At 44.2% G+C, this 23,305-nt stretch overlaps 2 protein-coding genes across 5 annotated transcripts in view; one reads left to right on the top strand and one right to left on the bottom strand.

Moving 5' to 3' along the window:
* Nucleotides 1–363: 363 nt before the first annotated feature.
* On the top strand, nucleotides 364–8,087 carry LOC307084650 (homocysteine-responsive endoplasmic reticulum-resident ubiquitin-like domain member 2 protein). 3 transcript variants are annotated; one of them, XM_079749118.1, is made up of 9 exons: nucleotides 364–499; nucleotides 881–1,214; nucleotides 2,398–2,475; nucleotides 2,874–2,984; nucleotides 3,506–3,615; nucleotides 3,722–3,847; nucleotides 5,335–5,643; nucleotides 6,128–6,206; nucleotides 6,548–8,087. In XM_079749118.1, exons 2-9 carry the CDS (start codon nucleotides 1,068–1,070, stop codon nucleotides 6,785–6,787), a joined length of 1,200 nt encoding a protein of 399 aa, XP_079605244.1. In that variant the 5' UTR covers nucleotides 364–499; nucleotides 881–1,067; the 3' UTR covers nucleotides 6,788–8,087. The 3 variants fall into 3 exon arrangements, with proteins under 3 accessions (XP_079605244.1, XP_079605242.1, XP_079605243.1); XM_079749116.1 differs by having other exon boundaries at nucleotides 2,871–2,984; XM_079749117.1 differs by lacking the exon at nucleotides 364–499 and adding an exon at nucleotides 536–604 and having other exon boundaries at nucleotides 2,871–2,984.
* A 283-nt stretch (nucleotides 8,088–8,370) lies between these two features.
* LOC307084616 (sodium bicarbonate cotransporter 3-like) overlaps nucleotides 8,371–23,305 on the bottom strand; it is a 44,038-nt gene continuing 29,103 nt past the window's right edge. Inside the window, exons 12-25 of one of the 2 annotated variants that reach the window (XM_079749064.1) lie at nucleotides 22,266–22,440; nucleotides 19,636–19,769; nucleotides 18,949–19,194; nucleotides 18,407–18,512; nucleotides 17,070–17,231; nucleotides 16,631–16,744; nucleotides 16,135–16,296; nucleotides 15,142–15,393; nucleotides 14,508–14,576; nucleotides 13,854–14,027; nucleotides 13,392–13,529; nucleotides 12,894–12,994; nucleotides 11,460–11,576; nucleotides 8,371–11,036 (exon numbers count right to left, since the gene is read on the bottom strand). In XM_079749064.1, coding sequence (XP_079605190.1) covers nucleotides 10,946–11,036; nucleotides 11,460–11,576; nucleotides 12,894–12,994; nucleotides 13,392–13,529; nucleotides 13,854–14,027; nucleotides 14,508–14,576; nucleotides 15,142–15,393; nucleotides 16,135–16,296; nucleotides 16,631–16,744; nucleotides 17,070–17,231; nucleotides 18,407–18,512; nucleotides 18,949–19,194; nucleotides 19,636–19,769; nucleotides 22,266–22,440 — 2,041 coding nt within the window. In that variant the 3' untranslated portion in view covers nucleotides 8,371–10,945. The remainder of the gene's footprint in view (nucleotides 11,037–11,459; nucleotides 11,577–12,893; nucleotides 12,995–13,391; nucleotides 13,530–13,853; nucleotides 14,028–14,507; nucleotides 14,577–15,141; nucleotides 15,394–16,134; nucleotides 16,297–16,630; nucleotides 16,745–17,069; nucleotides 17,232–18,406; nucleotides 18,513–18,948; nucleotides 19,195–19,635; nucleotides 19,770–22,265; nucleotides 22,441–23,305) is intronic. The other variant, XM_079749065.1, reaches the window with a different exon arrangement.

The following is a 23,305-nucleotide window of genomic DNA, read 5'->3' as shown; positions in this document are numbered from 1 at the left end:
TATTCTATGAATTAAATGGATCAGCCCCTTTCATCTAAGGAAAAACGTTGGAAGACACTGCTTAAAATAAAACTCCTGAAGATGGAGATCTCGTTCCAGCAAAGGATTTGTTTGAAACACTGCATAAATATGCAGTGTTAAAAACAAAACAAGGTAAAAAGCCGAAGCCAGGCTAAAATTAAATGGCCAACAACCGGTAATCAAAAGCTTCATGCAATAAAAAGCATTAAAAATAATAATTCTAAGCCAATGTATAAACGTATATCGAAAAAATACAAAAAAAGATGTTGATAACGTGGAGCCTGTCTGAACGTACTCAACGATCAGCTGTTCGACGCTTGCGTGACGTCATTTCCGGACTCGATTGGCCCGTCTCTTTCTACTTATAGCTTACAAGACGACGGGCAAACATGGACAAGACGACGAGTCATTGTCAAAATACTGTCTGACAACACGTCCGCCCCCTTTCCACCAAATATAACCTGTTGCTCTGGCTGAGGTAAGCGGATGTGCATGTTATGGACCGTAACTGTTTGTTATCGATTTACCTCGGGTTAGCCGAGTTGGCTAACAACTTTTGCTGTAGCAGTTATAAGCTGTCAAGGTAGGATGCTTACTTCATGCCTGCTGATCTAGAGGTGTTATGTCTTGCTTAAGCGAGGATGTCTCCTTAAAACGCCTCACGTTTTCTGGTTGCAGACGTTTGCATATTAATGCATATTCTACAGGTCAACGACATCTCTCTGTATGCACACTTCCATGCTTAGTTGTAGTCTAGCGAACCTAAACGTGAATACCTGAAGTGACCCTAGACGCAGCCTTGTCTTAATAATTTAATAATTTAGTAATTTAGTTTTTGTCTTGTTACTCTATCCACCAGGCCTATCATCGTGGTCTCCACTCACTGGTGACATATTTTTGGGGGGCTCCATTGGATAGATCCGCCTGGGACGGTGGGACACGGGTTTATTTTTGGTCGTCTTCGCACAAGAGGGAAACAGGCCAACAGGGCCATGATATGGACACTTAAGATTCATATTTAATCTGAAGACGAATGGTTTTGCCGAATGGATCCAGGTGTTGTAGACATCCCGGTGATTCTTGTCATCAAGGCACCGAACCAGAAGTACACCGACCAGAGAATTAATTGTTTCGAGAACTGGACAGTGGAGAAGCTGAAAGCCCACCTCACTGATGTTTACCCCAGTAAACCTGTGAGTATTCAATGTCCGATCATTTTTCTGTTTACATGAGACCATGGGACCTTGAACCTATTACTGCCAGAGTATAGTCGTATTATGTTGCTCTGTGAAGAAGTGGAAAGGACGGTATCTGTATGTTTTACAGATAAGCGTATTGCAACATATTTACAGATTCTCGTTTACATTTCAAGAAATGTGGTCATTTATCTATGGTTGATTTTAATATTCTGTTGGGGAAGTGGGAGTGTTGCTGGTTCGATCCTTGGCCCATTTACAACTGCGTGCTTGTGGTTCTATGTGCTCGAACCTCGAGCTGTTAAAAGCCTGCAGTATGGTGTTTGCCATGGGTCAAGTTCCGGCTTGACTTCTTCATGATATCTATACCAGAGGCTTTTTATACCCAAAGTCCCTTAACCACTGCTACAGTATGTCCTTCCATCATACATGGTAGCTTTTATGATCAAACTCTTTTATTTTATTTCAATCATAGGCCAGAATTTGCTGGTTAGCCTAAACAAATATTTTGGAATGCATCAATTAATTGAATATGCAGCCAAGAAATGATTGACTTCCTCCAGTGCCCTGGCCTATGAAAAGCCAGGTGCTTTAGGATAGCATTAAGCATTCTCTACAGCGAACCCTGCTTTGTTTTTTTGTTACCAAATTGGGACAGTTATGACTGCTTTTCTGAATAGGAAGGAAAGGTGCTTGACATCTCCCAGTCATCTTTTTGCATCCCAGTCATCTTTTTGTAGTACGGCTGCCACTCTGCCATGTTTCTTCTCTAAATTGTATTTTTCTAAAGCAATTGCGACCCGTCCCAGCATGGCTCACACGTTGCATCGTAAGCTTTTATGATCAAACATCCTTTTATTTCTATGACCGGCCACTTCATTCCGAAAACTCTCTATGTAAAGTCATGTTCATCATAATCCAACCGTCCCCCATTCACAACACCCCTTTATGCAGGAAAAACAGAAAAACAATGGGGGAAAGGAAATGCATGTTGTCAAGGGATAATTGTAATTGATATGTAGCAGTAAAGCCATGATATAAGCCAAACTTCTTTCTAGAAAGGCTACAATTACGATAAGCGCCTGCTTAAGTTAGTAATAGACATTAATGTGCAAGTTTAATCTGAATTGCTGTCCTTTTATTATTTTTTTTATTGTATCGTTCTGTGATATTTTATCAGAGCTCAAAAGACCAAAGGCTGGTGTATTCTGGGAAGCTCCTTTTGGATCACCTTACCTTGAAAGATGTGCTGAGAACGGTATGTCCTGGCTCTGTGGCACCCCTTGTATTTTCCCTGTTTCCTTGGAGAAGGAGAATTATAAGGATAAAATATTTCATGTTTTCCCTCTCAAACAGCTACCTTACAGCTTAGCGCTGCAATTATATTATGTGTTCGAAAAACTAAAAGATAGTTGACAAATTAAAACAGTTTTTTTAATAAATGCCTGACGGGGACTAAAAATATAAGCATTTGAATTCCAGACATTCCACTTTGATTTCCAGACTAGAAGAAGTGCTGTGATTACAACTTTGTTATTTGATGTCACAATCATTGAGTGTCAATCAATCTCTCTCCCCCCCCCCTTCGTTTGCATCATGCGTGATGCAATACGTGGCCCTCCTCTGCTAACGACGCGGGTCTGTGTCTCACAGCAGGACGAGTACCACATGCTCCATCTGGTGTGTGCGTCCCGCACCCCCCCGCCCTCCCCGAAGGCCCACGGCAGCAGTAATAAGGCCCCGCCGGGCCCCTCCGCCGGCCCCACGGTGCGCTTGCCACTAACTGCTCAGCGGTTGCCCTTCATTTCATCAGCGTTCTCATTAGCACCACCACAGCAGGGCTGGGGGGCAATTTAAGCTTATTCTCATGGTCCATTATTATTTAGATTGATCATTTAGTCCATCCACTGTCATAAATAGCAAATGCCATCACAAATGACCAGAACCCATGGTAATGTCTACTAACTAATTTATTTTATGATGATCCATGGACCGAATATTGCCATTTAACTACAAAAATAATTAGCAATTATTTGTTGTTTATACTTGATGCATCAATGAAACGATAAATCTATTATTGAAATGAGATTCTACCCATTTATTGTCGATCGATTAACCAACTGTTCCATCGATTTATCGTTGCAGCCTAACGCCACAGCACACCATACTCTTTAGTTTCTGTAACTGTTCACATTTGGTGTGCCTGATTATATTGTTTTGTGTAAAAAACACCTCATGGCTGAAACCCGACCCCACCCCCTCCCTCCCTTTTTTTCGTGTCCCATCAGAGTTTTGCCAACCCGTCCACGTCTCAGAGCGGCCAATCGCAGAGCAGCGATGGGGTCCAGCATCGAACGCATGGCCCTTACTACCCCATGCATCCAGCCTTCATGCATGGGTAAACCTTCCTTAAAACACTAAGCCCACGACTCATGATCCATTATGGGATTAAAGGATTGTTTGTTTCTCTGCTTCTTTGTTTAAACTTAAACTCTGTTTGGCAGTTTACCATGGAACCAGTATTCGCCACAGCCAGTTCCTCCAACCAACCCGACAGAAAGTCCCACGTACAACACCATGACCCTGATGTGGTGGCAGCAGCAATACTTCCGTCAGTACTACATGCACTAGTAAGTACATTCTGTCTTTAAATCAGAATCATACTCATTAGCACTCAGCAGGGCTCAAGACTAACATTTTATAATACTGGTGGCACTTGTGCCACTAACTATTTTGAGTTGGTCGCACCCCTTTTTTCGCCACTCATTTCTCACGTACCATACATCCTGTGTACATTCATTTTCAAAGAATCAGTAACTTTAAATACATTGTAGAATGTTTCTACAGCATAGGATGTCCTTTTATCTTATACCGCCCACGCCTTTATCTCTTTCCTCTCGATGATAACAGGCTGATCATATCCGGTTAAGATATATTTCTTATCTTTTCTGCTCCCTCATCTTCAATAGTGTATTTCTTTGCATGCTCTTGAATAGTGCTGAGGTGAAATTTCATTGAAACTTTGCAAAATGTACAAACCACCTTTTTCGTTTTATGATCATTTGAAGTACCCCCATACATTGAAAGCAGTGTCTTCATTGGGTCGTCAGTGAAAGCACTCACACCGGCGCCGCCGTACAGCCACACTATAAATTCCAGCCCTGCTCAATACCTTGGCGCACAGCATCGTTCTTTACCACTCAATATATTGAACGCAAAACAAGACGTAAAATCGAAGCTGCCCAACTGGGCGCTCGTGTGGTGTCAACCAGCCGCTTTACATCAACGCTCTGCTGTAACCGAGTCGGAGTCGGACAAAGAGTAGATCTGAAGCCACTTACTTGCTACAAATAGCACTTCTGTGATATTGCAGTTTTGCTTTGTTATTCCAATAAAATGTGTTGAATCAATTAGAATATATTTTTTTATTATATGATATAATTGCGTTCTTTTTTACTGGCACCCACATAATAAATGGTTGGCAGTCTTGAGCCCTGCTGAGTGGGGGGGCTTTTATTTTCTTAATCCATGACTGTTATGAGCCAGGCCTACCACAATCGTTATTCATCTGGGTAGACAGCCCGTAACCTCATGTCTGTCCCTACGTGGCGCGTCGAACTTGAAGTATGTTCCTGTACTTCCCTGGGTGAGTCCAATCTCACCTACCTAGGGGGTAAGCTGCGAGGTACTCACCGCAGGTCCACAGCCGCTGTAGGCGATCAGCTCTCTCCATGACACGCCGCAACGGCACCTCGTCTCCAGGTGACCAGCCTGCGCTTTGAATCCCGTCGTTCAGTTTCCCCAGTGTAGTGTTGCAACCCAAAAGTTCTCTCATGGAAGTCTTCAACAAAACCGTGCATCCTTTGTTTTAATCCTATAAACTCGAGTCTCGCCTGCAGAGAGCCACCGCCAGAGACCCTCAACTCAGTCTCACTTCCTGAGTCTCCCCTGAAGCCTCACCTGTTGCTATTTACGGCTAATGGGTACCTCAACAGCGCCCCCCTCTGTGTGATGTCAGTACTGACCCTAACCATAAGCACCCTAAAGCTAACCCTATCCCTGATATTGTAACAATGACCTTTTTAAATTGAACTCCACGCCCTCCTTGCCCTCCCAGTCAGGCGTGGAACGCTTCAGCGCAGCAGCACTGGCGGAACCAGCCCGCTGGCACCGGGCGGCCAATGGACGCCTCCCAGCCCCCTCGGGGGTATCGCCACGGCAACAACGTCAACAACAACAACGTGGAGGGGGCCCAGGCAGCCGCTCGTCTGGCTGACGCCGCCAACGAGGAGGAGGAGGAGAACCGCGACTGGCTGGACTGGGTGTACACCATGTCGCGCACCGCCATCCTGATCAGCATCGTGTACTTCTACTCATCCTTCAGCCGCTTCGTCCTGGTGATGGGCGCCATCCTGGTCCTCAACCTGTGAGTCTTTTCCCCTCCGCCCCCGCCCCAGCGGGTCAGATCACCCTTTGTTGGTGGTCTGTGTTTTCCTGGGTCCCTTTTAGTCAACAGTTCCAATGCTTGAAAGGTAGGCCGCTAGGCAATCTCTCGTTTTTGAAGGTATCCAACTGAGAAATTGCTCCCCCTCCCATCAGGCCACACTTCAAAGCCACTCCTCCATACCTGTGACTATCTCGCTAGCTTTAGCAATAGGTCTGCCTAGCCTTGTATAAGACTCCTGTCATGCTCAGTGAGTACACGGCGGGCAGAGTGCAGGCAGGTAGGGAGAAGGACAGGTAAACCAGGCTAATATATATATTAAAATGATATCCCATCCTAAGCATATACAACTCCCAAACCTGTTTAATTTTGTGATTAAATCTATGTGTAACATTACATACTTGATTGGAGTCCTTGCGCTGTGTTGTTCTTCAAGCCGACTGCTGTGTTGTTCCTCCCCATCCAGGCACCAGGCCGGCTGGTTCCCATTCAACCTGGAGAACGATGCCCAGGCAGGGGAGGACGAGGACAACGCAGACCCCCAGGTAACCCCCCCCCCCACCACAAGGAACACCAAACTCTCATTAAGACTGGGGCTTGCATCTGCCAGGGAGGGGAAGGCATCCTCACATATGTATATTTACCAGGTCAATATTTGCAGGAATACAAGCAAACTAGTTTGTTGGCTTAAATGGTCCCCTATCTTTCTGTGTGCTGGCACTAGATGGTGGATTGGGAAGTGGCTTGTAATGGCTTATTAACATGACCGTTGGTGGTTAGAAAAGGGGACCTTTAATGTTTGACTTTGATTTTAAATGCAACTTGCGCCTCGCTTTAGGCCGTAAGAAGTGCCTATCCTAACCTAGACCATGTCCACCCTGTTTAGGAGGGAGCGACGGATGACTCGCTGGACGAAGACGACGATGACCCTGATGAAGATAATGGGCCTGGTGCTGATACTGGGGTTAGCGGTGATGAGGATAATGATGGTAGTGGTGCAGAAGGAGAAGGAGCGGAGGACACGGATGTTGCCCCCCAGGCCAACTTCCTGTCCACCACCTGGTCGTTCATCGTAACATTCTTCATGTCGCTCATCCCGGAGGGCCCGCAGAACGCTGCGAACTGAGGCCCAGGTGGGCCCCTAACCACTGGCATCTCAACACAGCCAAACGGGACAGGCGAACCTCATCCAGTATTTTCCACTGAACTGTGGCCAAGTCCCTTATTCAAACCACCCTGAAACTCAAGACGCAGTTCAACGCATATGATTCACATGACTGCTACAGTAAAGCTACAACAGCTATTCAAGTGTCGGAAAAAATATTTTTTCATTTTTTTTTACTTCTAGGAGTGTGAGTTGCCTGTTGGTGTGGTAAAGTGATTGTGTAGTTCTTTTTAAATTCATGTAATAACAGGAACGTCGCCTTTGTCATATTGTCTCTTGGCCATTGAATTTTTCTGTCACACAAAATGTAGATATTGTCTTTGTATGGTATACGATATTTGTAGTTTTATTATAATTATCAGCATTGTCCACATCGTAAACAGACTCTAGACAATCTGTCCAAAAGAGGCACAGTCCCAAGTTATACTATTCGACTATGCAATTACAGATTTGTGTTATAAAATGCTACCATCCCTGATTTCAGGGATGGATTAAGATGTGCTTTAGTTTTGATGAATAGTTTTTCCCTGTACTTATCTTTTATGAAATGTAGGCCTTTATATTTTGTTCTTAAAAAAAGAATGCAGTGGCATTTAATATATTATAATTGTAAGTAGAAAGTAATGACTCCAATATAATGCTACTCGGCATAGCTTGTTGACTACACGTTCAACCAAATGTTCTGAAAGGTAAGATCTTTTTGAAAATGAATATCCTCGACACAATGGCAGTGTAATCTTCTATAACATTTAAGGCCTAAATAATTTAATTTAGATGAATAGCCATCTGAGGTCAAGCATCACCCAAATGTTCACTGGGTTGATAATCACTGCATCTGTCACCCCTTTCACTCATCTCAATAAATTAATCGAGGCCCTCGTTACAACGGCTTCATTTGATTGCGTTGACAGGTTTGCCGAGTACCCTTCAGACATCAACGTCGTGACACGCCAATCTACACACAAGGTCATGTCTTTAACTCTCTCTGACAATCATGCACAGTCTAGCGAATCAGACCCTTGACGGATTTGGGCAGTGGGCTTTTGTGAGCACCTTTTGCCTGGAAAGAGTTTATTTTGCTGTTCTGTCGCTCATTTTAGAACGTTTTCAGCAAAGCTCCCGTTAAAATCTGTCTGAACCGGAAGTTACCTGACTTGATCATCGTGATGGCATCTCACATTGCCTGCCGCTACTTTGGACGCATAGAAAATGGTAGTAATGTTTGTCATTGTTTGGTATTAAATCATGACATTACTTTTCATTGTGGGGGAGACGTTGTTTGAATCTGCCACAGCGTTTCTAATTCGAGCACATTAGGATTTTACATTACTAGAAACTCGAGACATCACAAAATGGTGCCAACCAAAGTAATATTGAATTAAACATTTTATCGGGTCCAACTGTTTACTATAGTCTTGGCAAAGATTACACTTGTGTGCAGTCTTGTATTCAACCAGGTTCACAATCATTAAACAGAATCCACATATTTAAAGGTTTTTTTATTGCCTTCTATTACAAAAAAATAATGTTTGTTTAAAGTCATAATTACAGTAGAAGTACAAGTTGATCTGGTGTATCAATGGTATTTCCAAACATTAATTGTTTTAACCAGAATGTGTTGAATGTCAAGTGCCTAAGAGATTCTAAGCCACTTGTTCATTTGAGGAGTAGGTTTTGAAGTTGACTGAAATGTAGATTTTGACCTTGTGTGTGTCACAGTCAATTGTAATAACCAACATTAGAGAGAAAAATATATATATATTTCTGTATATATTTGTAGTCTTTTTCCATCAAGGTAATCACTGCCAGGTGATTGTTTAACAATGGTTGAAAACAGGGGCGTAGGAATGAGTTTAACATTGGGGGGGACACATATCGGAAACTGACAGATCCGGTATAATTTTTAGGTGGGACAAATGCGCCTGTCTCCGATATTGGAGGGGACACGTCCCCTCCGTCCCCCCCGGTTCCTACGCCCTTGGTTGAAGCTACCTACTGTGTTTTTGTGTGTCGGGTAGGTGTTGAATATCGTTCACATGGAAACACTTAAATTCTAGCGAACGCCGGCAGCGACTGCTTTCCGTTTCAGCAAGATCATTATTAATTTTAGAAAATGGTACAATTGTTTTTTGACATTCACAAAAGTTCAAACAACAGTACCTCTACAATTGATTTCAAAAGCATTTAGTTTGTGAACAAAACCACAACGGCTATGACACTATAGTACACTGTATTCTCTTTTTTCAGATATATTATTAAAACAGGAGACGAGACCAGCAGCGAATCAGGGCCGCTGTGTGCCCCCGGCTCAGACTTAGTTTACATCAAACACCTGGCGTGAGCGTTGACATATAAGCCACAGTACAGTTCAACTAAGGAAAACGGCCCTGGCTGTTCTTTGGCAGTATGTGGGCCACCGTGTACCAATGAGTTTTTTTAACACTTGAAATGTCGAGACATGCACATGAAAAGCTTTCACAAAAGGCACATAAGCGTTTTGCCCATACAGGTAAGAGAGTACAGACACAAATAGACACAAGATCAATACCCACTGCTGGCTGTTGGATAATGATCCATACATTTTATGGGATTGAAAACTTATTGCTAAAACAGGACTGCGCTGAGCCAAATGAGAACTACTTTCTCTCGTACAGCAAATGTTTTATCTTTCAAGATTACTGTGGAAAGTATTTTCTGTGCATTAAATTACAGTTGTAATACTGGTTTTACCAAGGTATCTTTACAACACGTATTACACAACGAGTATCGACATTGAAAACACAGTTCAGGTGACCTACTTCTCAATATACTCTCCTGCACCTCAAAATTGTAGAAACTATATTCATTAAAATGATTGCTTTTCCAGCCCTGCAAAAAGTATACTGACAAAATAAGAGACATTGGAGCAACAGCTCAGCGTACATTTTCGACAGATACACTTAGTACACAACAAACTATCGGGTGACAAAACTAAAACCTACTGGCATATGCATCTAAAGTGCTTGCTGTACAGTACAATTAAGAGATCTGGCCTCTGAAATGTTTTTCATATGTTACAAGTTATGCATCGTTGGACCAACTAGCGAGCAGCAATACCAACACTGAGGTCAGAAAAGACCTTCGACATAAAGGAGTAGTTTGAATACTCTGGAAATATCTAGGGTAAGAGTCCTGGTATCAATGTTTCTCTGACTCAGCAGACACCGGACAAGGCTTACTTACGACAGAGGGAGGCTTCGGGAGAGTGTTGGCACTGCCGGAACCCTGAAATGCTTTTGACTCAAAAAAACGTTTTGAAGCTGGTTTATCGATTGACTTATTGTAGTGAATATACAAGATACAAACAAAAATGAAGCAACTCAACAAAGAAAACAAATGAAAATTTTTAGATCAGAAGCGAAACCAGTGCAGTTGAAATGAGACGGCTATAAACTAACAATGAAAATTGAAATTCAAATAATAAACATCTATTAAGAACTTAAAATGGCCATCGTCCTTTGGTGTGTATGTGTGTGTGTGTGTGTGTGTGTGTGTGTGTGTGTGTGTGTGTGTGTGTGTGTGTGTGTGTGTGTGTGTGTGTGTGTGTGTGTGTGTGTGTGTGGGGGTTCTACAATGTATATCTATATGTGTCTGTTTTTTTTGTGTTACTTTACATTTAAAACACTCCAAATCTTTGGGCAAATTCATGAGCAGTAGCCGCAGAGGTACATTTGTGTTGGCCGGTCAATGTGCACTCTTTCCTTCATACACAGTCAACCAGGCGTGCATGTGAGAGCACCCCACTCTTCCCTCACCTGACAAGATAAGCCCTGACCTGGGAACATGTGTGTGTGGAGAGGGGGGTCTCACATGGCTAGGGAGGGGGTGAGGGGGGGGAGGGAGAGGTTTGAGGAGTGGCAGTATTGGGGTGAGGGGGGGGAGGGAGAGGTTTGAGGAGTGGCAGTATTGGGGTGAGGGGGGGGAGGGAGAGGTTTGAGGAGTGGCAGTATTGGGGTGAGGCGGGAGGAGGGAGAGGTTTGAGGAGTGGCAGTATTGGGGTGAGGCGGGAGGAGGGAGAGGTTTGAGGAGTGGCAGTATTGGGGTGAGGCGGGAGGAGGGAGAGTGTCATGCTCCCCTTCGTCACAAGAAGGTCTCGGACGACGAGGTTTCCCCGGGCGAGCGAGGCTCGTCTGGGTTGACTTCCACTCTAACACACGCCACCTTCTCCTGGCTGAAAGAGAGAGAGAGTGAGTCAGAGAGAAAGAGAGAGTGAGACAGACAGTGGAATGTGGATGCAGGTCACTCCAGGCATTGTATTTGAAGAACTCTCCTACTCTCTGGGATGCCTTTTATAGAGTGATGCAGTAACACACACAAGAGTTGCAGGCCATGGGCAAGACTATAAAAAAAAGTCACCAGGCTTTTTTTCTCGCATCAGTTAAAGCCGAATCGATTTGTTTGCTGTGGTTGATTAAAATTGATTAGTAATACAATGACAGATTAATTATTCGAAAGAAGATTAGAAATAAAGCAAATGACATTGGTTTCTTACTCATGCAGATCCCAAATACCAGATGGCTAAATTGCAATCATGAGAACCCAAGTTGAGTACTGTGCCAATCAGGGCGGCCACGGTGAGGGTTGTCATAGCTACCTGTCGCTACGATGCACATGTTGGGTACACGAGTATGCGCCCACGTTCACCGCTTTCCACGCACCGCTTTTGTCCATTTCATCAGAGATATTAACAACCGAGGGGTCGCAATCAGAGCTACATGCCCGAATGCAAGACACACACGCACACACAAAGACACACACACACACACACACACAAACACAAACACACAGAGAAGGGACAACAAACGGCAGATCGGTGAGAGGGGTTAGTACAGGACGGTTAACACAAGCAGACTCAGACGTGCGTGTAAACCAGTGGATTAACCATTCAAGGGACAGAACTCAAGACAGGACAGGGTTGGTTGTCTTTGTCAACGTCACCCGACACTAACCCACAACACACAAACACTGTCATTCTGTTCCCTGCTGTCACTTTGAATGAGTCACGAGGCTACTGTTGGTTAGTCATGGTAAGATTCACTAGGAGAATACAAATGTAAAAACAGCCCTTTGTTTTTATTTCTACTCCGGCACGATAAAAATGTGACACACACTTTTATCAACAACCATTTTCCCCGTCGAGTAGCAAACTGCCACAACACAACACAAAGCACCGTTGGGTGCGAGTGTGTGTATGTGTGGGTGCTTTTCAACCAAAATGGTCGAGGGTTGTGGCCATGCGCACACTGTCACCGACAAACTGTTACAGAGCTTTACTATGTTTGTTTAACTAGTGGGTAACGTGGGTCAGATGGTTTGCATCAGACACCCACCCCTGGAGCATCTTCTTCCATGGTGTGGGTCACTAGTCCTATTCTGTACGATCTGTTCAGGACAAACACAACAGAGAACTGACAGCTGGTCCACGCCACCGCTAACACACTCCATGACGAGGCATCATGCATTGACATGAGCTTTAGGAATTGTGTTTTTTTTTTCTCGATTGGTCTAACTTGGTGCCACATGACTTCATCACCTGGTACCAATTTAGGCCAACACTTAACCAGAGAGAGTGCGGCCCCTGTAGTGTCATTTCTAATGTTTGGCTATTCTTTGAGTGCACCGTTTTGGTACTGCATACAATCTACTGTAAAATGAACAAGGAAGTGCCGTCCAGGACCTCAGCCTTTGGTTTAGACAAACGCTATGACACCGTCGATTTTGCATTACGGGCGCAGAGAGTTTAGCCTTTTTGGCTTAATGTGGGCAGGAATTGGTGTCTTCCTTGCCACAGTCTATATTGCCAAAAGTCATGAATATTTCATACTTAACAACTTGGCCCACTGACAATAGATAGGATAGAGATGAACCACTTAGATACTAACCGAAGGCAGAAAACAAATTTGCTTTGCATTACAAGACTGAAATCACATTTTTCTCATTGACTTAGAATGAGGGCTGGTCTTTGCAACCAACCCCCACGTTAGTCACTTCCGCCAGGGCTTCACAAAGAGGTGGTCATGCCACTCACCTTCCCGACAGTGTCTTCACAGGAACACTGAGGTGATTAGCGTCGCCGTAACATATCTTCAACCCTGTGTCCACATCTTCCTGCAGTCTGGCCTCAGCCTCCTGTCAGACAATAAAAATATATCCAATCAATCACGGGCCGCCGGGGGAGGTGCAGTCCCTCATGTGGAAAACATTGGCTCACAATGGACCTGTCTACAAAAGAACGTGGAGAGCTATTGACTTTCTCTTCTAGAGGCCACTGTCTGTCTGTTAAAAGAAGAAGTACTTTATTATTGATTGATTTTTTACTATGATTACTATGGTACTATGAATAATATATATAACATTAGTGGAAACCTTTAGTCTGTCTCGCTGTAAATTATGCTTTCCTTCTCTTGACACAAAGCTCTGTTAACCATCTCCCCAGGAAAGGGACATCACAAACGCTTTGCTCTCCAGAAACAATAGTGAAATACATTGTGAATGAAGAAGTACAGCGTCATAGTGGAGCCATTACCCGTTTCTGCCGCTCTCGTTTCTTCTTGTCGTCCTCCTTCTTCTTCTTGCTCTCGGGTATCAGGTCATCCAGCCAGCTCAACTCTCTCTTGGTGAAGAAGAAGTCCAGAAGCTTCCGGATGAAGACCAGCGCCAACACCTGTGGGAGAACCAGCCAGCACCCGAGTCAAGAAAAGAAATGACCCGAAAAAACAAAGCAAGGTTGTAGTGATATTCACTTTAAAATGTTAACAACAAAAAATGCTTTTCTGGACAGTGTTGTGTTCAGCAGTGCATACGTTTAAATGTTTTTCAATGTTCACAGAGTCTAAATGTAACAGAATCACGATACATATCGGCCCTAAAACATCCTAACATCGCACTGGGAGGTCCTTGCCGATTCCCGTCCCTATTGCTAAGTGAGGGTTGGGCGTGACCCGCGTCAGAGAGGTGCCACTATACTCCACATCGGGGCGTTCTTTACCATCATGGGGAAGACCACGGCGGCGGACGAGGCCTTGATGACCCACAGCAGCACCAGGCAGGTGAGCTGCACCAGGGTGAACACGTGCACTTTCCAGAGGGGCACGTAGCGCAGGTAGATCAGGTCGGGCTGGTGCTTGGCGGGCATGCCAAACAGCTTGATGCGGTCGAAGAACTGTGGCAACACAAAGAACGTGAGCGGCTGGTTAAATATCTCCGGTTCCATGGGAATAGTGCACAGTGTCGGGGTGTGTGTGTGCATGGTGCTGATGTGCGAGTGCACGGTGCTGTTCAAAATGCCAGCTTCAGTTTCATCATGCATTTTTTATTTTATATGACAGAGCACTATTTTCTCAGTACTTTTACTGGATATTTCTCTAATATATATATAATGTTAAATAATTTTATACATTTACATTTTTATTTTGCATGGCTGATTGCAGTCGCCCATGTGATCAAGTGGCATGGCTGCTTCGATGCACGGAGGGGAAACCCTTTATGTTCCATTGTCCCACAATTTCAAATGATCAAAGGGTGAGCTTTGTAAAAGGGAAGCTTTTCATTGTTATCAGCCGATGCACAATGAGTGTTTTGAAGAGAGGGAACAAAGATATCGCTGTGTGATCTTTAGTCGAGCAACGGAGAGCGGCCTTACTTGGATGCCCTTCAGCGACGAGACGCCCATGTAGAGGAACACTCCATACAGCACGGGCATGGGAATGAACTGAGGAGAAATTAAGCACACAAGAGTCAATGCAGTTTATAAAAACAGGACCAGCATATGAGAATATCCAGTCCATCAAACAATAGGTATTATCATATGGAGCCATGGACATGCAATGGTTTTTATTTTCATCAAACAGTGCATTTATTCAACCTGTTTGTTTGCAATAAAATGCAAACGTATGCAACAATTGCTGGACGCAACCATCTGTATACCTGACCATTAAACGTTGGGTTAGTGCCCTGCAAAGCCCTTGAGATCATAACTACGATGAAAAAGCCAAATTGATAAACGCAACACAAATCCTAGATTAATTAATTGTAATTAGTTAGAAACCAAAGCCATCACCCATTCATCTATTAGAAGATCTGCTAGTGGGAGAAGTGAGGGAAGAGGAGAGCAGAGAGGAAGGGGACTTTATTTTAATGGTGTTAAGTTCCAAAATCTTCTGCTCACTCTCTCACTTTACAACTCCCGAATCTCCCCTGAAGCCCCTTCAAGAGATGAGACCCACCCAGGCAGGCTTCCCTTAAAGATCCACTAGACACGAACGGCGCGCCCTCACCTTGAGCACCGAGGTCATGAAGACCGAGCAGCCCATGAGCATGAAGATCATGAAGCCGGTGACGCGCTGCTCCCGGATGCCCAGGAACTTGGGCTGCTCGCCGGGCGCGGAGCAGCCCGACTCCACCTTGAGGCTGTTGACGTGGGAGATGGAGAGCACGGTGGCTGCCACGAACCACGGCAGGCCCATGATGGAGCACACGCCCAGCATGATGGCCACGATTGTCAGGTCCAGGTGGTAGCCGCAGCCTTTCTGCAGGGGGGGGGGCACAGGGGGAGGGGAGTGGTGAGCGGTGGAGCCTGTGGAGTACGCACTTTTCTGTTTTGTTTTCGTTATGGATGAAGAAGATGAACAGGAATTGACTAAATGGTTGGCACAATCTATTTTGAAAACGCGTGACCATTTTCTGTTATGATTTATTTTTGTGGTTGGTAATTTTAGGGAAATAAACATTGAAAATGTGTCATCCTGAATTAATGAAGAATAATAAAAAAAAGTTATAATTGTGTTACAATTAAAATTGGCATTTTTGCACAAGCTGTCAAACTTTGACAGCTACATATAATTTTGTCAGGGTACAAAAAAGTCACTGCGGGGGCTGTTAAATGACGCCAGGAGTGTACCACCAACTCTGAGTTCTTGTTGTCCCTGCTTGTCATAAAAGTATGAATCAACCATCCCAAACACAGCAAGTCCTCCGTTGAACTGGCTCACCTCGAAATAAACGGCGTGGAACCTCTATAGGGTACGGATACACAATATTTACAGATACCAGGCACTGGTAGGCCGCTGGGTACTGGGGGGGCTGTGGCAAAAGTAAGACCCAAGTCAATGGGGTGCATTGTTTTTACCTGCAAAACGTCTGTCACACACCGTATATCGATTTGGTTTCGTAAGTATATCAGATTAGATAAAGACACAGTATTGACCCCCTAGCACCCTTCCTGTTCCCAGCAGGGGTCAGGGGTCAGGGGTCCGAGGAGGCGTGCCCACCTTGAGCTTGTGCTCCTTGCGGTTGATGATGACGGCGGTGATCTGCTGGTCCATGAAGATGAGGATGGTGCAGAGCAGGGCGGGCAGCACGGCCACCAGCAGCGTCCACCACGGGTTGTCGCCCAGCGGGTCCATCAGCCAGCCGCGGTTCTTGGAGGTGGGCTGCCGGGGAGCAGACCATCACGGTGTTGAGTTAATGTGTGGCCTTTAAAAAGGTGCCTGGACATGGCCCCAACAAACACCAAGACCCAACTATGGAACGCTGGCCGAGGTTGGCTAACGGGGACAGGTTTTATATTCCAATTCATTAATATATAGTCCTGTTATTATTTCATGTTGAAGTGAGTGGGTATTTTTTTGTGGTACATCATGGGAGATATTCATGGGAATCTGGATCGAAGTGAGAGAGTGTTTGTACTAAAGTGTACCAACATGCTGGAAAATACTAATGAGTTCTACTGAGCGAGGCTGATCCGTTATGTGTTGCGATGCCTACCTCAAAGCGGTCAGGAACGTTGAGTTTAGGAGAGGGGATGCCCATCAGATAGTCCACCAACACCATGACCATGATGGTGATGAACACAGCAAAGTCACTGATGGTGGAGCGCACCTACATAAAACAATCACAACCGATGAAATAAGAAGATCAATATTTTATTGCCACATTTCACAACGATTTTTGTGAACCCCAGAGCTATACTTAAACCATAAAGATAGTGAGCAGAGTTATACCTCTGCAAAGACCTAATGTTGGCTAGCCTGGTGCGTGCAAGCTTGGCTGTATAACATGTGTAGCCATAGTTTAGCGTAGCAAGCTAAAGCATGAGGAGTAGTTTAGAAATATGATGCAGCACCCACAACAAGGGTTTTGTCTTCACCTTTAAAAACAACCTTTTTACAACCAATCAGTATTCGCTTCATCAACAACAACTTACCATGGTGGGGAAATATCTCTCCGTCTTGAACTGTTTAAGGAAGGAGGAGAGGAAGAAGGTGGTGAAGAAGAGGATAATTGACCAGAAGAGCACGTCGGGGATGAAGGGTCCGTGGTGACCGCAGGCCTCGCCCGTGAACTCCCCGTGGAGCAGGTTACACATCTGGGATAAAGAGGACACCGTGTTACCCTCACACACTATTCATTCATGAATATTAACGCCCTGAAGCAGTGAATTTTCACTACCTTTTGTTCACTAGTTTCTGTTTTTCCCAATTTACGCTGATATTTAAGTAGCTTAGAGACTGCTATTGCTAGATCATAGGAGACATTCTAACATGTTTAAAACTAAAATGTTGGATTCACTGGCACTTCAAGAACGCCTGCTCTGAAGATGAGTTAAGGTTTTCCTATTGTATTGATCATTGCAGGACCTATTGAAGAGCCTGAAGGTCGCTACAATAGTATACGGGCCATTTGAACTCTTTGTAACACCTATGATCTTTATGACCCTCTATTTTTAATGGCCATAGTCCTCATCATCCCCCTTTCTCCATTGTGTCCTTACAGTCCTTCTCCCTGCAATTAGTTGGTTATAACCTGACACATCATGTGTTTCTAAAAGATAAGATTACAAGGAGAGGACATTTTCTCTTGACCTCAACGGAGGTCAAATGAAAATGTAATGTAAAATAATCTGCATCCTGTTTAAGGGTTTAACCAAATTTTATTGCGATGTATCCATTTGTGAATTATTATATAGCTCTCATGAAGCAGTTAGTGTATGTTTTTTATTTTATCACTTGCTAGTTCCTTGATGTTTTATGTTTTTAGCTTTTTATTATCTTTCCATATTTATCCTGCGTTTTTGTCGTGCCACTTGCGTGTACCCAAAGCCTCATTAAAAAAAAAAAGTCTGGAGTCTTAGTGGAACTTTATCTGTATAAATAAAAGGTTGATGAAAGGAATAAATTCAAACATTTTAACTTGTTTGTAGTCATCTGTGTACCTATCTTTTCCAGTCTCTGTGAACCCATTTTGGTGTAATCCATCCGTTTTTCATGAACTAGTCTCATAAATCATACTTTAGATCAATATCTCACACAAATTTGTTTTCTTTGGTAGTAAATTTTCTGTAATGAAACAAGTCATAAAACTCCTGGATCAGAAATTAGACATTAACTGACTGTTCCAGGGTATCCGGGAACCCAGAAAAGATAAAGTAAGCTATAGTAGTGACCCTAAGAAATGGTGTTTGAGCACTGAGCGTTTATGGTGGAATAGTCAGCAGCACACAGACTGGTGAGTTTGGGGGTCACTTTTGTGTCTTGGCCTCACCGAGACGTTGAGCTTGTCCCAGGGGACATTGTCTGGGGTGTAGCCCGTCTGGTTCCATATCTCCACCGTGCTGGCCGAAGCGTTGACTGGTTGGCTGCACTGACACCTGAAGTCATGGGGAGGATCAAGCATACGTTCATTTCATCTTCGATGTAGCTTTCAATCTTAATCCTTAATTTGCCTGCATCTTTGTGGTAGGTTAACACTTTTGATAATTTGCTCCCAATTGCCTTCTATTCTTTATAATGGTCGTATTTCTGGTTAGCAGTGCAAAAGAGAACATAGAGCCTTTCCATACGTATGATTAGAAGTTGCTTGTTATGAGAATGCTGCTGCTGCTACATAATGTTAGTTTTGGTGTTGAATTGCCATTTATGCAGGATTTATCTTCAAAAAGATGAGAAAATATTGTTTGTACACGTGAAATTGTTACACAATTGAAAATCTTTCAGCAAAAAAAAGTAATAGAAAGCAGTGAGTGGGACTCGACATTTGCATTAACCAACGAACCAATGCTGGCGGTGGCTCAGCGCGTGACTCACGAGTACAGGGTGAGGTTGTCCAGGGTGTTGTGCGTGTTGACCGGGAAGTGCTCCCCCAGGTGGAAGAGCTTCTCCAGGGCCTCGTAGATGAAGATGATGCAGATGAGCGCCGCGAAGGCCTCCTCCGTGAAGCGTGTGATGTAGCACACCAGCGAGCTGGCGTCCGTGGCCACCAGCACCAGGCAGAGGAAGGCCGTCCACAGCCCGATGCTGGTCCGCAGCGAGAGGTAGGACAGGCCGTAGTCCCTGGAGGGCAGAAGGAGAGAGAGAGATGGATGGAACGGGGCTTGAGTGTATTATGAACAATCAATATTGACCCAACCGCTTAAGGCTCCCAGACAAAAATTCAGAGAATCAGCACTTGATTATTATGCATACAGGACGCAATTTGAAAAGGTAAAATGTTGCCCTTCATTCTGCTAAGGTGTTCTGTAGATATATTTGCAAATGACATGTGCCTTTTTACAAACAAACAAACACCAACCTTACATACACACGCAAATTATTTTAATAAAAATACAAAATTCACAGGGAAATATTTACAGAGACTGGTAATTATGCGTATTTAAATGTGTGACGGCTTGAGGCAACCACTGAGTAGCAGCAGCAGGACTCGTAATGTCCTTCCACACATCTACCACTAGATGGACTCGTAGCACAGGAGGAGACTGGAGGTGGAGGACTCACGTGCAGAACTTGAAGAGGATCTTCTCAAAGACCAACACAGGCCCTGTGCTGCCCAGGATGGTGAGCGGCTGGCCGGCAAACAGAGAGTAGGCCACCCCGGTCAGGGAGGCCCCGAACAGAGACTCTATAGCACTCTGCAGGAGGGAGAGACACAGTGGAGAGGAGGGGGAATGAGAGAGAGAGGACCAATGAGGACAGTGGAGGAATGGATATCGTGTGTACAGCCCCCCCCCCCGACCCACCATTACACACACCCCCCTACGACACAGAGTCTTGATCAACAGACCTTCTGAAGCCAGCTTGGGAGTAACTAGATAATGCTGGTGGGTTCCATCTGCCTGACACACACACACACACACACACACACACACACACACACACACACACACACAACACACACACACGAGGTGGGGGGGAGAATATAATTATCCCACTATAATGGGACAGACGTCAGAAATTGCAAACTGAATAATAATTTAGGGAGATTTGAACAGAACTATCCCTAACAAGAGAACGTTTCGTGCGGTCTAATGTATACCCGGCTGCCTCGTCCATACTTGTATATACAGTGGGGCAAAAAAGTATTTAGTCAGCCACCAATTGTGCAAGTTCTCCCACCTAAAAAGACGAGAGAGGCCTGTAATTTTCATCATAGGTAAACCTCAGCTATGAGAGACAAAATGAAAAAAAAAAATCCAGAAAATCACATTGTCTGATTTTTTAAGAATTTATTTGCAAATTATGGTGGAAAATAAGTATTTGGTCACCTACAAACCAGCAAGATTTCTGACTGTCACAGACCTGTAACTTCTTCTTCTTTAAGAGGCTGTTTACCTGTATTAATGGCACCTGTTTGAACTCCTTATCAGTATAAAAGACACCTGTCCACAACCTCAAACAGTCACACTCCAAACTCCACTATGGCCAAGACCAAAGAGCTGTCAAAGGACACCAGAAACACAATTGTAGACCTGCACCAGGCTGAGAAGTCTGAATCTGCAATAGGTAAGCAGCTTGGTGTGAAGAAATCAACTGTGGGAGCAATTATTAGGAAATGGAATACATACAAGACCACTGATAATCTCCCTTGATCTGGGGCTCCACGCAAGATCTCACCCAGTGGGGTCAAAATGATCACAAGAACGGTGAACAAAAATCCCAGAACCACACGGGGGGACCTAGTGAATGACCTCCAGAGAGCTGGGACCAAAGTAACAAAGGCTACCATCACTAACACACTGCGCCGCCAGGGACTCAAATCCTGCAGTGCCAGACGTGTCCCCCTGCTAAAGCCAGTGCATGTCCAGGCCCGTTTGAAGTTTGCTAGAGAGCATTTGGATGATCCAGAACAGGATTGGGAGAATGTCATATGGTCAGATGAAACCAAAATAGAACTTTTTGGTAAAAACTCAACTCGTCGTGTTTGGAGGAGAAAGAATGCTGAGTTGCATCCAAAGAACACCATACCTACAGTGAAGCATGGGGGTGGAAACATCATCATGGAGTGGCCTAGCCAGTCTCCAGATCTCAACCCCATAGAAAATCTTTGGAGGGAGTTGAAAGTCTGTGTTGCCCAGCGAAGGCCCAAAAACATCACTGCTCTAGAGGAGATCTGCATGGAGGAATGGGCCAAAATACCAGCAGCAGTGTGTGAAAACCTTGTAAAGACTTACAGAAAACGTTTGACCTCTGTCATTGCCAACAAAGGGCATGTAACAAAGTATTGAGATGACCTTTTGTTATTGACCAAATACTTATTTTCCACCATAATTTGCAAATAAATTCTTTAAAAATCAGACAATGTGATTTTCTCGATTTTTTTTTTTCATTTTGTCTCTCATAGCTGAGGTATACCTATGATGAAAATTACAGGCCTCTCTCATCTTTTTAAGTGGGAGAACTTGCACAATTGGTGGCTGACTAAATACTTTTTTGCCCCACTGTAAACTCAGGGTAGGCAGTTGGTTGTAAGAAGCATTTTTTTCAATATTTGTTGAAATTCTATTTGTGTGCCGACAGCAAACAATAAATCTAATGTGTAAACCATAGAACTCTGTCTCTGTGTCTGTCGCAGGCCTGTAATAAGCCTGCCCAATCATTTAATTCAGCCCAAAGTCCCTCTTTGGGCTTCAGTACAAGGCATAGTCCTTTGTTTTTCCCCAGTGACGAGGGCATGTCCACTCAAAAAATAGGTCTATACACTCTTCACATATGTATTTGCACAACCTTTCTCAGGAAGTGGGATTCCAATTCCAATAAGTGTGGTCCTTTAAAGCTGTGAATGTCTATCCACTGTACAACCCTGACGTCAATCATAGATACAACTAGCAGAACTAGGAAAATACATATATGAAGGACATTTAATGATGTTGAATCAAACAAAGAAGCAAGAAAAAGTACCAGAGGGTATTGTATCAGGAAGTATGCACAGCTTTACAGCTTTCAAACCTATTAGATTGAAATTACTAGAAAAATATGCTCTGAACTCTGCTGATGAAGTTCAATTTGTCGGCCAGGCAATCGTTTTAACCTGAAATTACCAAAACGATCAGCCATGGGCGGGTGGCAGGTGTTTATTCTGGGCACCCACACATACACACACACACACACAGCAGAAACTGTACACTCACGATGTTGCCTTTGGTGGCCTCCCCTAGTAGACCCCCAAAGGTGATGACAGGAGACATGCAGGCGCAGTAGAGGAAGAGGACGGAGGCCAGGCACTGCAGGCTGAGGGCGTCCCGCAGGTCACTCCAGTAGAACGGCAGTTTCCTCTTGATGTCCCATACAAGGCCCCCGAATATCCTGAGGACAGACACACAAGAGCAATGAAGGTCTGGTGGATACCCCGTGGGTCTGTATTGATCTGGGTTCTCTGTGTTGCTATGGTCATGCAGAGCAATATGATGGTCAACGTGGAATCATTCATTCATTGGGATTTGGAGTCAATTAGGTTGTGGAATAGACATGACATAAGTCATTGAATCCATGGGGCTTACGGGTGTGTTTCACATCTACCATCAACACAAGATCCACAACGTTGTGCTTAATAGTCCTTTATCACACGCAACTCACTAGCTGCCACTTAAGATAGGACCAAACATTGTTGGCCAAACTCATTGTATGGGGGGACTCTGCTGATCCAGGCAACAGGGTGACTACACTACCAAGGAATTTTTGATTTTGGTCATTTTAATTGATCTGACACCTAAAAATAGGTGCATTGTGTAGCGTTTTAGCATAGCTATCTTTGTTGTATACGGGGGATGGGTTAACCGAGCAATTTTAAGTGTTTTGTTTCTATAAACATCCCTACTGATTTATTGCCTATATATTTACAGATATATTGTTGTTTCTCTTTCTTCTGACAAATGTACTTATTCTATCTCACCTTGGATAAAAGTGTCCGCTAAATTCCCTAAATGTCTACGTAAATGTCATCATCCTAGACCAAAGTAAGAGACGGGTGATGTCATATCCACACGCATCCATTAGGGTTCACTGTTGTCAATATGCCTCAACTAAAGAACACCAACGGGTACATTTGGTTAAAACCATTCATGTGAGGGAAAGAGGGCGGCATGGCCAACAGAAACCACAGTGTGCTGTAGGAGTTGACGTTCGCCTCTATATGCACGTGAGAGCAGCCAGGGAGATCTGTGCTGCGGTA

The sequence above is a fragment of the Pollachius pollachius genome (assembly GCF_949987615.1).
Source record: "Pollachius pollachius genome assembly, chromosome: 13".
NCBI lineage: Eukaryota > Metazoa > Chordata > Actinopteri > Gadiformes > Gadidae > Pollachius > Pollachius pollachius.
Note: the sequence above shows the minus strand (reverse complement) of the source record. Positions and strands in the feature narration are given on the sequence as shown.

What these genes read in the sequence shown, in the direction of transcription:
- LOC307084650 (XM_079749116.1), top strand. Translation starts at nt 1,068, where the DNA reads ATGGATCCAGGTGTTGTAGACATCCCGGTGATTCTTGTCATCAAGGCA. An exon ending in GCCCCTCCGCCGGCCCCACG is followed by an intron (nt 2,985 to 3,505) that starts GTGCGCTTGCCA and finishes GTGTCCCATCAG; the next exon opens with AGTTTTGCCAACCCGTCCAC. An exon ending in AGGACAACGCAGACCCCCAG is followed by an intron (nt 6,207 to 6,547) that starts GTAACCCCCCCC and finishes CACCCTGTTTAG; the next exon opens with GAGGGAGCGACGGATGACTC.